This window comes from Muscardinus avellanarius (assembly GCF_963383645.1).
Source record: "Muscardinus avellanarius genome assembly, chromosome: 14".
NCBI classification, from domain to species: domain Eukaryota; kingdom Metazoa; phylum Chordata; class Mammalia; order Rodentia; family Gliridae; genus Muscardinus; species Muscardinus avellanarius.
The window spans coordinates 83,431,124-83,453,632 of NC_137800.1; the positions used below are offsets into that span (position 1 = coordinate 83,431,124).

Consider the following 22,509-nt stretch of genomic DNA (forward strand, 5'->3'; position numbering starts at 1 on the left):
ATCTAGTTCACAAAATCTTCAGCGCCCCCAAAGGAAACGCCATACCCCCTGAGCTGGGAGCCCTTCCTTCCCCTCCTGTGCAGCCACCATTCCACGCTCTGTCTCTACGGCTTTGCCTCCTATGCGCAGCTCATTAAATCTGACCTTGTAACATGGGACTCGTTTGTGATATTTTCTAGTTTATTCACAGGGCAAGCGCAATCAGTACTTTATTCCTTTTATGGCTGAATAGTATCCCGTTTTATAGCTAGAGCACAATTCATTCATTCACTCATCCATTGAGGGGGGTTTGGGTTTTACCCCCTTTGTTATTTGCGAAGTGTTGCTGTGAACGTGCATATGTGTGTATTTGCTTGAATACCTGTGCTTCTTTCTTTTGTGTGTATACATACCTAGGGATGGAATTGTTGGGGTCATGTGCATTGAACTTTTTGATGATCCATCAAAGTGTAATATTCCTACAATTTATAAGATTCCAATTTCTTTGTACATCTTCACCAACTCTTATTATTCCAAATTATGACCATAATAATAGTTGAGAAGTGGTATCTCTGGTATCTCCTGGTGTCGTGTGTGTGTGTGTGTGTGTGTGTTTCTGGGGATTGAACAGAGGGGCTTTCTACTGAAGAACTATACCTCCAGCCCTATTTATATTTTTGTTTTGAAATAGAGTCTTGCTAAGTTGCTGAGAGTCTGCTGTCTCCCTCACACCTGCAAAACACCCATCTCAGCCTCCCCGGTACTGGAATCGCAGGCACAAGCCACTATGCCCTGCCTCCTGGTGTTTTTCTCTTATTATTTGTAATTCCCACTAAGGACATTGAACATTTTTCATATGCTTTTGACTTATGAATATCTTCGTTAAAGAAATGCCTATTCACGACCTTTCCCCATTTTTTAATTGGGCTGTTTGTCTTTTTTGTTAAGAGTTTTTTTTTCTTTTCTATATATTCTGGATGACAGGCCCTTATGATTTGCAAATATTTCTTCTCATCCTTTAGATTATCTTTTTCCCTTTTCGATAATGATCTTTGATCCACAAAAGCTTTTCACCGCAATGACTCACTGATGGTATCATTTCAGTGTGCTCGGAGGATTGGCACCATATCTAAGAATTCATTGCCAAACCCAAGGTCATGAAGTTTCTTCTAAGGCATTGTGGCTTTAGTTATAATATTCTGATTGCTGATACATTTTTAATTATGTTTTTGCCTCTGAAATGTTGCGCTGATTTCACCACCACTTACACCACCACTAGATGCTGCCTGGCTTATTTTTTCTGACTTGAGCTGAACAGTGCTCCTGGTTCTTATTTTGGATTCCTGTGGCCTGTTTGTTTGTTTTTATGGTAGTGAGAATTAAACCCAGAGCTATGCTTCACCTCTGAGCTACACTCCCGGGCCCTGCGTGGTTGGTCAGTTCCAATACTTTCAAAATCCCTAGAGCACTGACCTGCTGGTATCTATCTGATGTCAGAGTCTTTCTGTGGGTTACAGAGGCTGGCAAATGACTTCAGTGAGACCGGGCGGGGGGAGATGCTGCAGGTCCGTGGGGACCCAGCCATTCTAGGTGCCTTCACCCAGCCACACCCTGCGCATCTGAAACCTGGAAGTCCCGGGCCAGGCCGGGTGATAAAAGGTCCTTGCAGAGCTGCACAGCCTCACACAGAACTGGCTGCGGGGACTTAAACTTCATCTACATCCAGACGCCCAGCGCTTACACCAGAGCTGACAGCAGCCAGGTGAGGGCGTCTCTGTGCAGGACCCGGTGTGGGAAGGAGGAGAGGAGCCTGGGAGATGGGACCGCAGGACTTGGAGGGTGAGCTCGGTACTAACCAGAGAATCCCAGAGGGCAGTGCCATCGTAGTGTTTATCGAACTAGCTTCTCTGGGGTGGCAGCGGCTCAGCAGCACTTGACTGGGGCTGGTCCCTGAGCTGTGCCCCAGGGTGCCCAGCGAGCCAGGACCCTGCACCACCTCCTGGTCTCGAGTTCTCTCTAGCCCTCTCCTGGCCAGCTCTGCACCCTGCAGCATCCTCCCCTGCTGACCTCCTCTCTCTTTAGAGCCCCAAGAGTGACTTCCGGCTGCCTTCTCTCTGCTTTTTTTTTTTTTTTTTTTTATAGTCACCAGTCTCAGCAGTGTGAGGTGGCACAACGTGTATTCCCAGGACCTGGGAGGCTGAGACAGGAGAATCACAGGTTCAAGGCTAGACTCAGTACTTAGTAACTTAGTGAGACCCCGTTTGAAAATGAAAAATAAAAAAAGAAGATCTATGAGTGTAGCTTGGAGTTAGAAATTCCCCTGGAGCAGAATCCTCACTACAAAAAAAAAAAAAAAAAAAAAAAAAAAAAAAAAGCACTAGTCTCCAGTTCTAAAGCTGAAGGCTCCTCATTCACCCCAGCGTTTTAAATATTTTACCTGCAATTCAACAGAACCCTTCTTTTTCCTTGGCATGCTTGTTAGGCGCTTAGGTTCAGGATGCCAGGCAGGTTGTTCTTGCCTTCAGAGAGATTCTGGTTTCATGGAGCCAGCACCCAATGAGATAAGGAACCACAGTGAGGATTCAAGTGAGCATTGATGGGTATCATGGGAAGCATAGAGGAGAGAGGCTGGAGACTCTATGAAGGACCCTGGAGGCCAGACCCAGTCTCAGGGTGGGGAGACATGCAAAGGGCGTGGAGATATCTGGATGGGACTGAAGTCAGGCGTTCAGGTGGGACTGGGGACCATGGAGAGACGGTCAGGAGCCCGGGGGCCTCCAGGGTCTAAGGCCGGCACCTGATGAAGGGGCGTCTCACCTCCGAGGCCCTGGGGTCTGCAGGCGGGGCTGGCGGCAGGGCTGAGCTCAGGCTCAGATCTGGGCCCCTGGCTTCACACTGCCTGTTGTTGGCGCTCTTCTGTGCACTGCTGCAGGGATGTGATGCTCTGTCCCTCTGCTGCGCCGTCCACTCTCACGCCTTTGGCTGCGACTAACGAGTAGGGCTCCTCCATCTGTCTGACTTTGCAGGAAAAGCTAGCAAAGGGAATCTGAGCAGAAGCCACACAGGCAGTCCCGGGCCGCTCCACCCCTCTCTCTAGCTCCTTTGCCACCAGACCCTGCACCATGGCCGCTCTTGCTGAAGCCAACTGCACCTTTGCCTTCCGCCTTCTCAAGACGCTGTGTCAAGACGACCCTTCGAGCAACGTGTTTTATTCTCCCCTGGGCATCTCCTCGGCCCTGGCCATGGTGTTCCTGGGGGCGAAGGGGACCACGGCGGCCCAGATGGCCCAGGTAAGCTGGCTGCCACGGGAGGGGGAGTGGCCCGCAGCTGTGGCCTCCTGCCACTGCCTCAGTTCCCCCAGAACCTCTGAGGAGGGTGCACGACACCCTTACAGGGAGACCGTGCTCAGAAGGAAGCACAAGGAGGCTCCTCCAGTGAGATCTGACTTAGTGTGTTGTGGGGGAGTTTCCCCAGTTAGTAACCTGGAGAAGACTCTTAAAATTTTGCCTAACACTTGGTGTAGAAAATAATGCTGGGTGTGGGTGGTACAGCTCAGTGATTAGTGTATAGGTAGCATGCATGAGACCCTGGGCTCCATCCTCAGCATGGGAGAGAAGAAAGGAAACAGGGAGGGAGGAAGGGAAGGAAGAGAGAGGGGGGGAGGGGGAGGGAAGGAGGGAGGGGGAGGGGAGGGGGAGGGAGGGAGGGGGAGAGAGAGAGAGAGAGAGAGACAGATTGAGAGTTGTGGAAAAGGAAGAAAGGGAGGAGGGAGAGAAAAAGAAGTAAATGAAGTTGAAATTGTTCCCCAGGGGTTTGCAGGGTGAGGTTCCAAGAGGGTGGAAGACAGGAGCTTCAGAAAGTCTACAAGCTGTGTCACCGCGGAGCTGCAGCCCCAGCATGGACCTTGGGGTGGGGCGTGTGAGCCCAGGTCGTGTTGTAGTGGGACTTTCTTTTGCCTTGAGGGCCCTCTTCAACAATGATGCTGCCTTTAGTCATTTCCCAGCACACGGTATGGAGTGAAGGCTTGTGCACAGAGAAGAAGTTCCTTCTGTCTAAGTCATTAGAATTTTTTTTTTTTTTGTGGTACTAGGGGTGGAACCCAGGGGCTTTCTACCTCCAGGCTGTACTCCCAGACCTATTTTATATTTTATTTGGAGTACACTTTTTTTTGCATGGTACTGGGGATGGAATCCAGGGGCTTTCTATCCCCGGGCTATACTCCCAGACCTATTTTATATTTTACTTGGAAACAGGGTCTCACTAAGCTGCTGAGAGCCTAAGTAGCTGAGGCTGGCTTCGAACCTGTATAATCCTCCCATCTCAGTCTCCCAAGTACTGGGATTACAAGCATGTGCCACTACGTCCAGCTTAGGATCTTTTTCTAAGTTTCCTTATAGGGAGCTTTTTGGGAGAACACCACAACTGTCTGGATACTTCAATCAGGTGGGAAGTTGGGAGTCATTGTGCTTATTTTGTTCAAGGGATAATAAACCAAGCCTCCTTCCACCTTGCTGCTTATGATGAGAATAGAAATTCTAACAGCTGCAGAAATATTTCTTTTCTTTTCTTTCTATTAATTAATTAATTCATTCATTCATTTTTGTGGTATTAGGGATGGAAGCAGGGGCATTCAACCTCAGAGCCACACCTCCTGCTCTCTCATTATTTATTTACTTTTAAAATTTTGAAACAGGGTCTAGCTAGATTGCTGAGAGTCTTGGTACGTTGCTGAGGCTGTCCTCGAACCTGCCAGCCTCTGTCTCAGCCTCCCAAGTACTGGAATTACAGGTATGCACTGTGCCACTATGCCCTGTTAGGAATTCTTATAAAAAATTATTTGTTTTGTTATAAGTGGTAAGAAACCATTATGGAAATTTTAAGAAATGCAAAAAAAAAAAAAAAAGGAATGGGAAAAACATCCCTTTGGACTCACTCCACAGAGACAACAAGGAGAATTTAAAGCAAGTCAAAACAAAAATTAGCGAGTAGTAATAATGATATCACGGTCTCAGTGAAATAGGTTTAGGCTTCATTTTTCAATGGTGGGAAAATGCACATGAAACTTACCATTTTAACCTTTTTTTTTTTTTTTTCGGTACTGGGGATGGAACCCAGGGGCATTCTACCTCCAGGTTACACTCCCAGCCCTATTTTTTTTTTTATTATTTATTTGGGGTCTCACTAAGTAGCCAAGTAGTGTTTCTTACGGCACCTATCTCCGTTGTTGCTGTTGTTTATAAATTTTAAAGGTAAGTTTTCCCCTCCTCCTGGCACATTTGTGCTATCTGTGCGGTCATGACTATACCAGCCCTTTCTGGACCTTTCCCACTTCTTCATTTTTTCCCGTTGCTCATGTATAAACCAGAGAGATTTATGCAGGCAGAGAAACCACATCTTTCATTCACTGTTTTCTATCCCCTCTCTCCTCTCTCCACCCATGCCACCAGTGTCGCCTGTCTAAGATGCATTACTGAATTGAAAACAATTTCTGGGCCGGGCGTCATGGCACATGCCTGTAATCCCAGTACTTGGGAGGCTGAGACAGGAGGGTTGGAGGTTTGAGGTCGACCACAGTGACTTAGAGAAACCCTTAGAAGTTTAGTGGGAATCTTCTTTAAAAACATCCTTTCCAAGGATTAATTTATGCAGTAATTGAGAAAATATCTTTTTTGAGACCCAAGAACAATACTGGTTGTGATTTACTGTTTTTCTTTGCAGGCGCTTTCTTTTGACACAGAGGAAGACATCCATTCCGGCTGCCAGTCGCTACTCACTGAAGTGAACAAGCCGGACACGAAGTACTTGCTTAGAACAGCCAACAGGCTCTTTGGAGAGAAGACCTGTGATTTCCTCTCGGTGCGTTGAGTCAGTGGTAGAAGCATACAAGTCAGTTTCAGAATGTCCGGCGATGTACAGTCAGAAGAAAGAACCCAGAGGCTGGGCATGGTGGTGCACGCCTGGAATCCCAGCTGCTTGAGAGCCCAAGGCAGGAGGATAGCAAGTTTGAGACCAGCCTGGGCAACTTAGGGAGACCTTGTCTCAAAAATAAAATAGTATCTGGAGATGTAGCTCAGTGGTAGAACACTTGCCTAGCATGCTTAAGACCCTGGATTCCATCTCCCCTACTACAAGACAAAGCAAAAAACTCCTAAAGAACTAAAAAAATTATGGTTAACATTTTTGTAAACATGCCTCACAATCCTATAATTAGATCTTGTATTATTTAAAATTGGCTACTTTTAAGTTTTATTTATTCATCTCTGGTCATTCATGTCTCAGTATATACACACTTACAAACTTTGATTTTTTTACTATCTAGTGGAGTAAGTAAGACACTCAAATTTAAAAGATATGTATACTCCAAATATATATATATATATATATATATATATATATATATATGAAGGACATTTATGGAATATATACACATATATACATATACATATACATATACATATACATATATATATATATATATATATATATATATATATATATATATTGGATGGGGATGGAACCCCAGTCATTCTTCCTCAGAGTTACACCTTCAGTCCTTTATTATTTTTTGCTTTGAAACAGGGTCTCTCTAGGTCACAAAGAGTCTCATTAAGTTCCTGAGGCTGCCTAGGAACCAGCAGGAACCTGGAACTTCCTGGATTATAGATGTGTGCCACATCTGGCTTCTTTTTAATTTTTCAGAAAAGAATATAGTATTCAGAGGGCTTGGATGCTGGCTAACCATTTATTTAGCAATATAACCTCACTCTACATATTGCTTTCCAAAGACATTTAAGGAATCCTGTCTTCAGTTCTACCACGCGGAGCTGGAGCAGCTGTCCTTTTTCAAGGACCCAGAGAATTCCAGGAAACATATAAACACTTGGGTCTAAGAAAAGACCAAAGGTCAGCATTCGGCATTATTTAACCCTCCTCCCCATCCACCCTACTTCTTGCCTCTTGTTCCTCTTGTCTCTTCTCTCAACCTCCCCATCCTCCTCCCACTGATGTATTTCACTGGAGTGTCACAGGGTCAGAATATTGTGGACAGGTGGGGCCTCCAGGTGTACTTGAACCTGAGGTGGCTCATCAAGGTTCTGGTTGTAAGCTCAGGTTTTCAACAACAGAGAATTAATTGTGTCTGTTCTCCCAGATCCAGATAGATACAAGTGTCCCAAGAAATTCATAGGCCAGATTTCCAGCTCAACACTTGATACCAGAACCTACTGTTACTGGCCTGTAATCTTCACATGTCAGGCAACTGTATCTTCTCTGTAAGGAGACCCATGACTGTCCTTTATCCTGCACTTGGGCGCCCTCTTCCTGGGGTCTGTGGTCTCCACCCCACCACACCACATGTTAAGGTGACATTTTCCATAGCTTCCTCCCTGCCCCTCACTTAAGCTCCCTTAACTAGACTTGATGAGTCTGGACTTGGCTGGTCTCCTGCAGACCCTCTCAGGGATAATCAGATCCACAGGCTGAAAACATTCCTGCGTGGGGCTGAACCTTGCTCCTCTGTGGGTCAGACAGTGACCTATTCAATGCCTGGACCCTCTGATCCATTATGGGCTGATGATCGAACCTTTCAGACTCCTTAGCACTAGTAGTGTTGAACATTCCAATTTCTGCTAACAAATGAGACAGGAAAGAATGAGAGATAAACCTTCCTTAAAGGCTCAGCAAGGATGGCCCCCATTTCACTGGGAATCTTGATCACTTAAAGCCTGTTTAGGGAGTACGTTAGCAGGGATGCTCTTAGTGCTTTGAAAAGGTCCTACTTGACATCCAGGGAAAGAAGGGAATGTCTTCAGTGCCCCATTATCTTTACCTGGATACCTGGTGTTCTGTTCAGATGATCCAATAGTATAATCTGGCTTCCAAAAACTATTCAGGTGCCCTTTGTCAGGAGCCCTTCATTTTTGCTGCCTATCAGATATTGACATGTGGTCCTGTAATGTTAGAAGTGGGTATGACCACATAGAGTTAGATCTGCCACTCCACTTATCTACAAGAGGTAACTGCAATCTTAACCCCATCCCGGCCATTACTCATTTCCTGCTTGTCTTGTTCTTCAACTTAGCCTCTAGCCTCTACTTTGCTTGAGTGACGTAGAAGTATTTCATTAGCCTCAATCTGGTGTGATGTTCCAGATAGTGTCTGCAATCATGAATACCATTTGTGGGGTTGTGTTGTTGTTATTGTTAAATAATGATCCATATTCAGCAAATTTGAAACCAGAATGTTTGGATGTGCTGAGAGGTTCTCTTATGGTTTATTTCTTATGTGTTTATAGAAAGCAGGTGAATGTTGTCTCTGCTTTTCTCCACAGGTAAAATTAAAGAGTTGTTGCCAAGCACCTCCATTGATGAGCAGACCAGGCTGGTGCTCATCAACGCCATCTACTGCAAAGGGAGCTGGGACAAACCATTTGACAAAGACTTGACAACTGAAATGCCTTTTAAAACGAACCAGGTAGGGAGAAGACTTTTTAAAAATCATGCTAGTTTGATGATGGAATTGAATTGGAGATGCTTTCGCTTGCTAAAGGCAAAAATGACTGGTTAAAAATAACTTGAAACTTAATTCCGAATAATTTTGTTAACTCAGTAGAAAACAACGGTAGGAATAAAGACTGCCTGGTGCCAGTCCTTGTTTGCATCCTGTGTCTGTTCCTCCCGCCTGCTGTAGTCTTATAGTCTCAGACATGCATTGCTCTAATCAAGCTTGGGAAACTAAGGATTTTCCTGTAGGACCAAGTTGCTCAGAGAGAAAGCAAAAAAAAAAAAAAAAAAAAAAAAAAAAAAAAAATAATAATAATAATAATAATAAGAAGAAGAAGAAGAAGAAGAAGAAAATGTCAATACTAAAGCACTGTGAAACGTATCTCCAACATGAGGCACGATGGAAGCAGGGACTGTGAAAACACATTTCTTTAATAAAGTATAATTTTGTATGCAATGCTTCGGATTGAACCCAAGGCCTTCTCTGCAAGTGCTGTACTACTAAGCCACATTTCTAGTGCTTTAGTCAAGGATTTTTCTAAAAGTAAAATACTTAGTCGAATCGTCGTTAGCCAACTGATCGTTCCTACTTCCATAATTAGAACTATAAAATACCGAAATTAAGTGGCAAAGGATTTAGTCATGATATTGAAGAATAACTTTAATTAAATCAGGAATTAAAATAGTTTACAAAATCTCACAAAGCCCCAAAATAAAATTTAATTAAATAAGGAAGCTTTTACTCCCGATCACACTCCTAGGAAACTCAGTGTATCAACCTACTTTATAAAAACTTTTTTCAATTTGATTTTATTATACTGTTCAGTTAGCCATAACTGGTGAGCATCTTAAATGAGGAAATTCGGACTTCTTCCTCTGGTGTGTTAGTAAGTTTTCCATTATTATAAAAGAATACTTGAGATAAACTCACAAGTAGAAAGCCTTCTTTTGCTCACTGTGTCCTCGGCACCGTAAACACCGGTGGAGTGCACGGCAGCTCTTTTGGAATGTTCTCGGCCCTTTCACCGACATGTGCTTTAATTTCTGTGCCTACATATTCCTTCCCATCAGCAGGAGCAAAGGCCAGTGCAGGTGATGTGCCAGGAAGAGGAGTTTAAAATGGCCTACGTGAAGGAGATGCAGATGAAGATTCTGGAGCTGCCCTATGAGGGCGAGGAGCTGAGCATGCTCATTCTGCTCCCGGATGATGGCGTGGACCTCGGCGAGGTGGGCAGGGTGGAGGGCAGTCTTTTCCCCTCTGAATTTCTACTGGAAGCATCCAATGACAGACACTCCAGTGTCCTTTTCCATTACAACCCTTTCCACCTTCCTTTGTATTTGCCTTTCTGGTGGGTGACACTTGCAGACCCAGCCTGAAAAGCCAGACAAACTTTTATTCAAGCCTAACTTTTCAACTTTTTGTTACTCTCTGCATGACCTTATCAAATGATATAACCCCTTTCAGCCTTGGTTTTCTAATTGCTAGAAGGGGGAAATGACCTGGTGTCTTGGCTGGAGTTTTTTTTATGGGCTTACAAAATGGGGACAATGCAGATAAGGAACTTAGAGCTTGGCACCTGGCCAATAGTGAAGTCATTGCTATAGCACGACATTTTCAAGTCTGAGAACCCCAAAGAAGGAATTAGGATGGCTTGCACTTGGACTTAACAAAGCGAGAAGAGAAGCATGCTGCAGCCAGGGAGGGTGAGGTCCAGGGCTCCAAGGATGGAGCCAGAGACAGCCCCAGATGGCCTGGCCTGGCCCCCTTGCTTGCAGCAAGGTCTCTATGGTGACAGAGCCATAGCTGTCCTCTTGTGGTAGACCTTACATTTATCACCTAGGAGTTCTTTGTGAGCAGAGCAGTGGGTGGTCCTGCTTCCTCACTGTGAGATCTCCTCTCCAGAAAGAAGCAGAGTTCCCCCTGGGGCAGATTTCTCTCCTGGGGTGGTTCACACTGAGAGCCCAACCTTTCCAGTGATTTTTTTTTTCTTACAAGTAATGGTTTGTTGTCTTCAAAAGTAAGCCTAAAAACTGGGTGTGGTCATGTTCACCTGTAACCCCGGTACTTGAGGCACTGAGAAAAAGAAGACTGAAGTTTCAAGATCAGAACCAGCAATTTAAGGAAATCCTGGTTCAAAATAAAAAAAATTAAATATGGCTGGAAGTATAGCTCAGAGGTCAAATGCCTCTGGGTTCAATCTCCAGTACCACAAAAGAAGAAGAAGAAGAAGGAAAAAAAAAAAGCCTAAACACTGGGCTTGGACACTTGTCAGAATAAAAGCTGTCTCAGAGTCAGGTGTGGCATGCTTGTAATCCCAGCATTCGGGAGGCAGAGACAGGAGGATTGTGATTCGCAGACACCTTCATCTACTTTAGTGAGGCCCTTGGCAACTCAGTGAGACCCTATTTCAAAATAAAGAATAAAAAATAGGGCTGGGGGCATAGCTCAGAGGTAGAATGACCCTGGGTTCCATCCCCAGTACCACAATAAATAAATAAATAAATAAATAAATAAATAAATAAATAGCTGTCTTGGATGTAGAAGCACACAGCCACAGTCCTGAGGTCTCGAGGCTGCATGCCGTCTCCTCTGCTCACCGGGAACATCAAGCCTGGGATTGCAGGTAGCGTCAGGGCAGCTCAGAGGTCTCAGGAGCTTCCGGTCCCAGGTGGATAGGCAGCACCCTCTCACAGGGTACCTGGACACGTGCACTGAGGTCTGAATCTTAATGTCTTGTCTGCTCTTCCAGGTGGAAAAAAATCTGACTTTTGAGGAATTTACAGCCTGGACCAAGCCACAGGCCATGAAGAGTACCAAGGTGGAAGTGTTCCTTCCAAGATTTAAACTGCAGGAGGATTAAGCCATGGAGTCTGTGCTTCGGCGTTTGGGGATGGTGGATGCCTTTCAGTCGGGCAAGGCGGACCTGTCAGGCATGTCAGCCAGGAGCAGGCTGTGTCTGTCCACAATTGTGCACCGGAGTGTCGTGGAGGTGAATGAGGAGGGCACCACGGCTGCGGGGGCTTCCGCATCAGAGGTTCAAGACTGTGCAGAGGACATACCGATCTTCCGCGTGGACCACCCCTTCCTCTTCTTCATCAGACACAACAGAACCAACAGCCTTCTGTTCTGCGGCAGGTTCTCCTCTCTGTAAGGGGTACGCTTACCGTGCCTGGCAGCGTTTCCCTCCTTCAGATAATAGCACTATGCACTTATATCTCCAAAACTGTGCCAGATAAACTTTTTTCTTTATAAAGTACCCAGCCTCAGGTATTTTGTTATCACAACAGGAAGTATATAGACACACCACTCAATTTTAATCCAAAGCTGAGATTATTGCCCACCTTCCAAAACTTCCATTTTTAGTTTTCAGCTCCAGGACTGGAGTCACCAGAGTAGAAGTTAGGTTTGCTTCACCAAATATGCATTCTGAGCCTCTCTCCCAGTGTCTGGTATTCCTTATAAATCACCAATCATATTAAACTGAAAGATTAGACAATTAATACATCCATTCAAGCCAGTCAACTGGACACTGCCTTTCCTATATCATTCTATCATAAAATTCATGTAGAGTCTTTTGGTGTGGCTTATGTACTATCAGGTTATCTCATATAATTCCTAGAAAGACATCCACCTTGTCTTTCTTCCTCTCCTTGCCTCCTCCAACCGATTTTCCACAGCATAAAAGTAAATCCGAGTCATGCTAGCTGCTATAACAAAAACTCACAGTCTTGGTAGCTTAACACAATAGAAAACCATTTTTTGATAAGGTCGGAAGTGGTTGTTCCAAGCGGTGGCTCAGAACACCTACCTTTTAAGGAAGCTACAGTAAAAGGAGAATCGTGAAGGGCAGCGCCTGTTGGTGGCCACATCACATGTGCCTAAATATCATTGGCGAAAACTCCATCTCATGTCTTCAGCTGATATCAGACAGCCTAGAACAAGTGGTCCAGCTGTGTGCCCAGTTAGGAGAAGACCTAGCTCTCATGATCTACTTTGGTGAGCATGGCTTTTAGCTAACAAGGCACTTCCTTATGGAGCCCTCTCTCCCCTCCCTCCTTGGCCATTTCTCCATGGCGAGCCTCAACTCCAGCCTGACTGAGCTGTTTGTAGTTTTCTGGCTATCCCTTGCTCTGCCTTTTTTTCAGGGTTACATGCTTTCTGTCCGTGTTAGTCAGCTTCCCATTAGTGTGACAAAATGCCAGAGTTAATTAAATGCCTGAATTAATTAAAAGGGAGAAAAGTTTCTTTGCGGCTCATGGTTTCAGAGGTTTTAGTCTGCTGCTTTTAGGGCTGTGGGGAAACAAAGTGACGTGGCGGGTGTGAGGGGTGGAATAAAGCTCCTCACCTTTTGGTGGATGTGAAGCAAAGAAAGAGAGAAAAATAACAAGGTCCCACATATGTCCTTTAAGCCAGGCACGATGGCGCATGCTTGTAATCCCAGCATTTGGGAGGCTCAGACAGGAAGATCCGGGTTTGGGGCCCACCTCAGCTACTTAGTGAGGCCTTTTGCAACTCAGTGCAACCCTGTTTCCAAATAAAAAATAGGGCTGGGGGGTGTGGCTCAGAGGTAGAATGCCTCTGGGTTCCATCCCTAGTACCACACACACAAAAAATTGTCCTTTAAGGGCACATCTCCAGCGCCTCCTCCCACGATGCCACAACTCCTAAAGATTCACCGTCTTCTTTTTGTTGTTGTTGCTTGGGTTTTATTTTTATTTTTAAATTAAAAAAATCTTTTATTAATTTTCTTTGGTACATTGTAGTCATACATCTTAATGGGCTCCAAGATGGTGGAGGCTTCCGTGCACACATCACACAATTAGCCCTTGCACAATTCCCGCTCCATTCCTGCCCCTCCCTCCTTCTCATGCTTGGCGTAGTTCTTGTTATGGATATGTTCATTAAAGTACATCATGTACTTCCCTCCTCCTATCCTCTCAGCTACGTCACCTATTTGGTCATCTATATTATCTATAGTATCTCCTTCTAGAGTTACTCCTATGACACGTTTTCTACCTAGCTTCCGCATATTAGGGAGAACATCCGATTTCTTATTTTTTGTGACTGACTAACCTCACTTAGCATAATACCCTCCAGTTCCATCCATTTCCTGTAAACAACGTAATTGTGTTTTTCTCTATGGCTAAATAGAATTCCATTGTGTACAGATCCCATAGTTTCTTAATCCATTCATCTGTTGATGGACATCTTGGCTGGTTCCATAGTTTGGTAATGATGAATTGTGCAGCTATGAACATAGATAAGCATGCATTAGTTTGGTAGTTTGGTTTCCTTTCCTTTTGGGTAGATACCCAGAAGTGTTATTGCTGGATCATATGGTAAGTTCACTCCCATTCTTCTGAGGATCCTCCATATTGTTTTCCAAAGTGGTTGCACTAATTTGCAATCCCACCAACAATGTGTTAGAGTTCCCACTTCTCCACATCCTTGTTGTTGTGTTTTGAATGATTGCCATTCTAGTTGGGGTTAGGAGAAATCTCTCTGATTGCTAATGATGTTGAGCATTTTTTCATGCATTTATTGGTCATTTCAATTTCTTTTTTTGTGAATTCTCTATTTAGTTCACTTGCCCATTTTTGATTGGGTATTTGTTTTCTTAGTGCTTTCTTGAATTATCTGTATATTCTAGATACTAGCCCTTTATCAGACTAGTAGGTGGCAAAAATCTTCTCCCATTCTGTTGGCTCTCAGTTGAGGTTCTTGATAGTTTTCTTTGTAGTACAGAAGCTCTTCAGTTTCATGCAATCCCACATACTGATTTGTCTTTTAGTCCGTTGTGTCTTTGGGGTCCTGTTGAGAAGGTTTTCAGCGGTGCCTGTGTGTTGCAATATTGGATCTCTTCAAGGAGCTTCAAGGTCTCTGGTCTAATTTCCAAGTCTTCGATCCATCTTGAATTGACTCTTGTGCAGGGTGAGAAAGTGAGGAAATATGACTTCCTTTCAAGTCATGCCAAATGAAGTCATGACTGATAAGAAAAAAATACTTATGGCCTTAGCCATGCTCAGTAAGTGTGAGTAAAGACCTTGAAGAAGTTTTCTCCTTCTACTTCTCCTCCTCCATCTCGTCCTCATCTTCGTCCTCCCCCTCCCTCCTGCTCCTCCTCCTCCTCCTCCTCCTCCTCCTCCTCCTCCTCCTTCTTCTTCTTCTTCTTTTTCTTCTTCTTCTGTACTTGGGATTGAACCCAGAGGCATTTCTGAGCTACACCCCGAGCCCTATTTTTATTCTTTATTTTATTTTTTGCAAGTTTAAGCAATTTTTATTTTTACAAAGGTAGGAAGAAGGGACAGAAATTACAAAGCAATGCATTAGTGTGTGTGTGTGTGTGTGTGTGTGTGTGTGTGTGTGTGTGTGCACGCGTATGTGGTACTGGGAATTGAACCCAGGGGCTCACTAAGTTGTGGAGGGCCTCACTATGTTGTTGCTGCTAGCTGTGAACCTGTGCTCCTCCTGTCTCAGCCTGCCAAATACTCAGATTACAAGCATGTGCCACTACGCCTGGCTTCATCTTTTTTTTTTTTTTATGATCTGCAAGAAAGCAGAAAAGTTTCAGGGACACAGAATTAGATCAAACCTTCAAGCACTCTAAGTTTTGAAGATGTTACATATCCAGGCTTTTGAAAGGGCAAACAAACAAAAACCTTTAATGTCTGTATTATTCCACCCTTATCATTCTAGTTTGCTATTCTATTACAGATGAATAAAATGGGTAGGAATCTTTATTCACACAAGTTTCCCTCTGGGTGGTATGTGGTACGTCTGAAAACCTGGTCTAGTCATTCTTATGAGGGGACATTTAGAGGCTGAACTCCAGATGCAGAGACAGTGACCTCAAAGATGCGGTTTGGAACTGACTCTATTTTATCTAATCCTGGAGTCCCCTCTTCGTCCTATGCAAGAAGCCCCAAATTTGCATCATCCTCTTCCTTCTCCCTCACACTGAAAAAAAAAAATCCCTAGCATTAGGGGTATCAAGATGAGATTCAAATGGGAATAGTTTGCTGTAAAGAGCAGACCCCCTATATCATCTCATTCACACCTTGGTTATTATAGTCCCTGCCAGAGATTTGGGGTCAGGCTTGGAACTGAGAAAAGTGCTGATCTCCTGAAAGGGGCGCTGTGTGGAGCCAGGAAACCTCAGCTTCCACTGAGCAAACCCAGGAAGCCAGGAAGCCAGGAACTCCAGGAAGCCTCCAGGCCCTGCCTGAGGCCAACAGAGAGGGCCCTCCCCTTCCCCAGGATACAAAGGCAGCCTCAAGAGGACTGGCTGGGATTTCTCCTGGACCAGCACCCCAGCCAGAGCTGGAGCCAGAGCCCTGAGCAGCAGGTGAGCTTGTCAAGAGTTCAGCTTGAGCTGGCCAGGTGGCAGTCTCTTGTAATCTCAGCATTTGGGATGCTTAGACAGGAGGGTCACTGGGCACAGCTACTTACTGAGGCCGTCTGCAACTCAGTGAGGCCTTGTTAAAAATAAATTATGAAAAATAGGGCTGTGGGGGTTGCCTGAAGGTAGAATACCCAGGGGTTCCATTCCCAGTACTAAAAAAAAATTCAACCGGGTGTTTGCGATGATGTACCAGTCCCGCTGTCCTGTCCCTGCTCTAAGACTCTTGAGAGTAGAGGGCCAAGTGGGCAGTGGGCTCTTAGCGTCTACCCACGGCTGGCACCAGCCCATCTGTGACAGGGACAGAGGACATTGTCCTCATCCCCCTGCCCACCTGCCCACCTGCCCACCTGACCCTGGATTCTGTGGGTTTCTCAGACTCTCCTGTCCTACACCAACTCTGAGGCTTGAGACACTGGGCCTCTTGGACAATTACAGCTGAATCTCAAAACTGGGAAGAATTATATTATTAATTATAGCTGCTCGCATTTGCTTCAGTGCAAATTGCTATTGATTTTCCTAATAGAGAAGTTGTTTCAGGCAATGCAGGCAGCGTGTTCCGTGCCCAATGAACGAGGGCCCTGGACTAAGGTGGAGGGAGGGGAGGAGTCCAGGTCAGGGTGCTCTGGGTGGGCAGGGCTGAGGAAGATGGGAGGAAGGAGGGCTGGCTGTGGGTGTGGGCCTCGGGTGACACGGGCTGTCCTGTCCTGTCTTGCAGCCTCACCATGGAGCAGCTGAGCACCGCAAACACCCTCTTCACCTTGGATCTATTCCACGCCCTGAGTGAAAACAGCCCCACAGGAAACATCTTCTTCTCCCCCTTCAGCATCTCATCAGCTATGGGCATGGTCCTTCTAGGGACCAGAGGCGACACTGCCACGCAGCTCAGCAAGGTCAGCAGCCTGGCCCCGCCGTCTCTCTGACAGCATTGGGTCTGCAGTGAAAGAGAGAAAGAAAGAAAGAAAGAGAGAAAGAAAGAAAGAAAGAAAGAAGAAAAAAGAAAGAAAGAAAAAAGAAAAAGACTGTCTAGCTGGCAAAGCGGGGCCCGCTTGTCATCCCAGTACTTGGGAGGCTGAGGCAGGAGGATTGCAGGTTCCCAGTCAGCCTCAGCTACTTAGTGAAGATCTCCGCAACTTAGTGAGACCCTGTTTTAAAATGAAGCCTAAACACACGAGGCTGGGGCTGTAGCTCGGAGGTAGAATGCCCCTGGTTCAGTCCCTCACGCCTTCGATCTCTTGCCTTGTGCTTTCAAACCTTTGTTGAACTGTGTTAAGCACGGATGCACCGTGAGGCCAGACGCCCAGAAAAGGTCCAAGTGCAGCCCCGTTGCCTGGCGGCTCCAAGTCTGTCCTCAGGTCTTTACTGAGCATTTTGTTTTTCTGAGGATACTTTAGAATCTCAGCAAAAAATCCTTTTAAGGGATTTTTCTTTCTTACATTTTTTAATAAGGCATATGGATCTTAGTGATAGTGCAAACACTGCATATCTGGGTGAAGAGTGTGGACTATGGACACCGTGTGGCTTGTCCTTTGTATCATAAAAGCAAAGAATCAGCCCCGGCTTCATAACACCGCTCAGGGTCTCTTAACTTGTAAGTGACACATGGGAAATTAAAGTTCTTCCCGAATGTTAAGTTTCAAGGTATTATTTTTAGAGATGTGAGTTATGGAGGCTCAACAGTTAATGAAAGCAAAAGGTCTTAATCTGTAATATCACGTGATCTGGCACAAAGCACGATTCTTATTTTTCCTGTGTATTTCTGAGAACTTTCAGTAAAAGTGTATTAGATATGGCATGTTGAAAATAGGAACATAGCACTCACGAGTTTCTTTGGGGGGAAGTAGACTGAATATATAAATATTTAGTGTTATATAAATTTAATTAACCACTTAATTTGGGGAACTGCAATTATAACAAAAAGTGATGTAAAAGCACGTTCTACTGTTGTAATTATTATGTTGCACAAACTTAGAAATGTTGGAATTCCCATTGTTTATTCTCCAATGACCAGTTAATAAAGTATTGGGCTGGGCATCATTAATAATTAGGAATAAAAACATAGTCATTTAATTCAATGGAAGCAAACACCAAGGGGTCTCTGGGTAATTTCCAAACAAATGACTATAGAAAGAATGTTTTCTCTATTTTAGGCTTTCCATTTTGATTCGGTTGAGGACGTCCATTCAAGATTTCAGAGCCTGAATGCGGAAATGAACAAGGCCGGAACTCCCTATATTCTGAAACTTGCTAATAGACTGTATGGGGAGAAAACCTATAACTTCCTCCCTGTGAGTATCTCGTATTTTATATTATAAAGTTTCGCTAGATAGTACATGCAACAGTTTTTCCCAGTATAATCAAATGGCAATAGTCAGTTTTTTCTTAATTTATATTGGTGCGTTGTATTTATGCATCATAATGAAGCAAAAAACTTGTGTCGACATAAATGCACACGTCACCCAGCCAGCCCCACCTGTCCCCACCACAATCCCTCCCCATCCCTCCCTCTCAAGTCAGTTTTCATATTTATTAACATTTATAAAAATAATGCAGAATGCAAACATATGGCAGCGAGTGTCCCTGTTAACGGATGTGGCAGTTTTGTTTATAGTCTTGTCAGTATTTGCTCAATTATGAAAATGTTAATGCAATGTTTGAAAATAATTGGCAATCTTATAGAATACCCCAAGTGTAAGGGTCTGCTGAGCATGGCAGCAAACACCTGTAATCCCAGGCACTGGCAAGGCTGAGGCAGGAGGATCATGAGTTTGAGGCCTGCCTGGGTAGTTCAGAAAGACCCTGTATCAAAATAAAAGGCTGGAGATGTAAGTCAGTTGTAGAAAGCTTGCCTAGCATGTGTGAGACCCTGGGTAGAATCCCTGCTATTGAAACAAAGATGTACTGAAGTGTGCCCTTTAGAAAGGTCAAGATCCGGGTATGGTGCACACTTATAATCCCAGGACTTGGGAGGCTGAGACAGGAGAATTGCAGGTTCAAGACCAACCTCAACAGCTTAGTGAGACTCTGAGCAACCTACTGAGACCCTGCTTCAAATAAGGAAGGAAGGAAGGAAGGAAGGAAGGAAGGAAGGAAGGAAGGAAGGGTTAATGAGCCGGACATGGTGGTACATGTTTGTAATCCCAATACTTGGGAGGCTGAGACAGGAGGATCATAGGTTCCCAGCCAGCCTCAGCTACTTAATGAGGCCCTCTGCAACTTAGTGAGACCTGTTTCAAATTAAAGAATAAAAAATAGGGCTGGGGGTATAGCTCAGAGGTAGAATGCCCCTGGGTTTAATCCCTCGTACTGCCAAAGGGAGAGAGAGAGGGAGAGAGGGAGAGAGGGAGAAAGAGACAGAGACAGAGACAGAGGCAGAGAAAGAAAAAAGAAGAAAGAATATATGTGGAATTCCCCTGAGTTCAATCCCCATTTTTTTAAAACAAAAAAAAGGAAAGAAAAAAGGAAAAAAAAAAGCTTACGATGTGTCTTTGCATCTAGCTCAGTGGAAGAATGCTCACCTGGTATTCCTAAGGCCCTGGATTCCATCCCCAGCACTGCAAAACAAACCAACAAAAGTTAATCATTTTTCAATGATTTTTATGATTTTTTTTAAAAAGCATAATGGAGGGCGGGTATTGTGGTACACACTTTTAATCCCAAAACTTGGGAGACTGAGACAGGAGGGTCAGTGTTCGTGGCCAGCCTCAGCTACTAAGTAAGGCCATTGCAATTTAGTGAGACAGACCCTGTTTCAAAATGAAGAATGAAAGTTGGGCTGGTGTGGCTTGGAGGTAGAGTGCCCCTGGGTTCAAACCCCAGCACCACACACACACACACACACACACACACACACACACACGAGCTAAGACTTCTGTGCTAAAATATAGTCTTTCCTTTGCTTTCCAGGATTTTGAAAAACATTTCTATATATAGTAGGAGTTATTCACGACACTTTCTCCCCACCCCCCCCAACAGGAGTTCTTGGCTTCCATGCAGAAGATGTACGGTGCTGACTTGGCCAGTGTGGATTTCCAGAATGCCTCTGAGGAAGCCAGGAAGGAAATTAACCAGTGGGTCAAAGGTCAGACAGAAGGTGAGAGACTGGCCCCCGTGGCTCTGTTAGCTCTAGGTACTGTACCAAACCTGACATAACCATCTTATAGAGAGAAAAGGTTTGCTTTGGTCACAGCAAATGCTGGCCCCTAACTATCTAATACCCAGACAACTCATAGAAAAACACTCAGTGTTTCCTCTTAATCCACAAAAAAGATTTTTTTTTAAATTTTTACTCTTGAGATGCTAGTGATGGAACATAGGGCCTCATGCATGCTGGTCATACCTCTAACACTGAATAATATCTCCAACCCCAAATTTGACCAGTTTTAAAGTGTTGACTTTGTTTTTAAAGTGTTGGTTTGTGTATCATCCTGGTCTGCTTCACAAATTGGTTTATTTAAAGTGGAACTACCCCAGTCTGGCTTTCTTAACATCCTGTTACAGGGAAATGAACTAGAACGTATGCATTTGAATTACATCTCAGTGCTAATACATCGTCAGTTCAATTTGGAATTCCAATATAGAGCTTTCAAAAACAACACTTATCTTTACAGGAAAAATTCCAGAACTGTTGGCGTCAGGTGCAGTTTATAACATGACTAAACTCATGCTCGTGAATGCCATCTACTTCAAGGGAGTCTGGGAGGAGAAATTCAGGAAGATGTACACAACTGATGCGCCATTCAGACTCAACAAGGTAAAGTGATTAAATGACCAAAATTATTATTTTTTGTCATTTTATTTAATGTTATTATTATTATTATTGTGGTACTGGGGATTAAACCTATGGACACTCTACCTCTGAGCTACACCCCCAGCCCTATTATTAATTCTTTATTGTGAATCAGGGTCTCACTGAGTTGCAGAGGGCCTTACCAAGTAGCTGAGGCTGGCTGTGAACCTGTGATCCTCCTGTCTCAGTCTCCCAAGTACTGTGATTACAAATGTGAGCTATCACTCATGGCTTTATTTGTGTGTGTGTGTGTGTGTGTGTGTGTGTGTGTGTGTGTGTGTGTTTCTGGGGAATTGAAAATTGAACTCAGGGCATTTTACCTCCAAGTTAAACCACAGCACTTTTCATGTTTTATTTTGAAACAGGGTCTTCTAGGTTGCTCAGTCTCACTAAATAGTTGAGGCTGGGCTTGAACTTGAGATCCTACTCCTCTCAGTCTCCCATGTATTGAGATTACAGGCCTATGCCACCAGCCCTGGTTTTTGTTTGTTTGTTTATGCTGGGAATTGAGCCCAGGGCCTCCTTCCTCCTAAGCACGTACGCTTACCACTGAGCTACACCCCACTCCCCAAAAGACCTTTGCTCTAAAGGACTACAGAGAATAATTTGAGTGATTTTCTTATTTGTTCAGAAAGACACAAAAACAGTGAAGATGATGTGTCAGACGAAATCTTTTCCATATGGCTACATCCGGGACCTCAAGTGCCAGGTGCTAGAGCTGCCTTACCAAGGCCAGGAGCTCAGCATGATCATTCTGCTGCCAAAAGACATCCAGGACGAGTCCACAGGTCTGAAGCAGGTAACTGCCCCTGGGGTTCATGGTTCCGTGTGTCCTTTGTCTATATGAACCCTTTGTGTGTGTGGTTTGCTTTGTGCTCACTGCCATTACCTGAACATTTCTTCTCAATACTCTGCCATTCCTTGTCAGTAGAGCAACCAGCGTTAACTACTTGGAAACCCTACATTTATTTTATTATTGTTGCTGAGGTTGTTATTTTGCAGTGCTGGGGATCAAACCCAGCAGGCAGATGCTGTAGCACTGAGCTGCTTCCCCGATCCAGAAATCCAAGTTCACACTTTCAAGATGCCCAGCTGCTTTCAGTGAACAGTTGTGATGGGGAAGATGTAAAGATTTGTACTAAATGTAAACGTTTAAGATTTATACAACATGGTGGCAACTGCCGGAAATTCTCTTGAGTTAAGTTTAGAGGAAAGTATTGTAAAATGATGACTGTTTTACAGAGGCAAGAGATATCAAACTCTAAAGCATGTTAGTCTACAGCTTTATTCTGTTATACACCATTCATTTTCACCATAGCTTATATAGATCATGAATTAAATTTCACATTGGTACATGACAGAACAAGATTCCTATGCCAGGTTAGCTTGAACTAATATGCCCTTTACGTCATGTCCACCTTGGGTATAACTTAAAGGCCAGGGCATCTCTTGACAAGGTTAGAAACAGGCAAAATTAGTCAGGCGTGGTGGCGCACACTTGTAATCCCAGCATTTGGGAGGCTGAGACCAGAGGATCGCGGTTCACGGACAGCCTCAGCTACTTAGTGAGGCCTTTTGCAACTTAGTGAGACCTGGTTTCAAAATAAAGAATAAAAAATAGGGCAGGGGGTGTAGCTCAGAGGTTGAATGCACCTGGGTTCCATCCCCAGACCCTAAAAAAAAAAAAAAGAAACAGGCAAAATTGTCACGGTCAGTTTCCTCCAGTGACTCTCGCCTGCTGTGTGGTTCTCTATCGCTCCTTCCCAGCCCAACTTGCCATCAAGGAGGACGTAGTGTTAGCCATTTGCATGTACATCTCAGTGTGTTCAGTCAGTGCATT

General features: G+C 44.4%; 1 protein-coding gene across 1 annotated transcript in view; it reads left to right on the plus strand.

Moving 5' to 3' along the window:
- Nucleotides 1-3,101: 3,101 nt before the first annotated feature.
- LOC308273238 (uncharacterized protein) overlaps nt 3,102-22,509 on the plus strand; it is a gene marked incomplete at both ends in the record, with an annotated part of 47,945 nt that continues 28,537 nt past the window's right edge. The window contains 15 exon segments of the mRNA XM_080710322.1: nt 3,102-3,269; nt 5,698-5,835; nt 6,765-6,866; nt 6,870-6,882; nt 8,309-8,451; nt 9,552-9,707; nt 11,231-11,299; nt 11,390-11,628; nt 15,553-15,826; nt 16,379-16,494; nt 16,599-16,773; nt 18,031-18,168; nt 19,856-20,009; nt 20,491-20,633; nt 21,301-21,468. Coding sequence (XP_080566448.1) covers nt 3,102-3,269; nt 5,698-5,835; nt 6,765-6,866; nt 6,870-6,882; nt 8,309-8,451; nt 9,552-9,707; nt 11,231-11,299; nt 11,390-11,628; nt 15,553-15,826; nt 16,379-16,494; nt 16,599-16,773; nt 18,031-18,168; nt 19,856-20,009; nt 20,491-20,633; nt 21,301-21,468 — 2,196 coding nt within the window.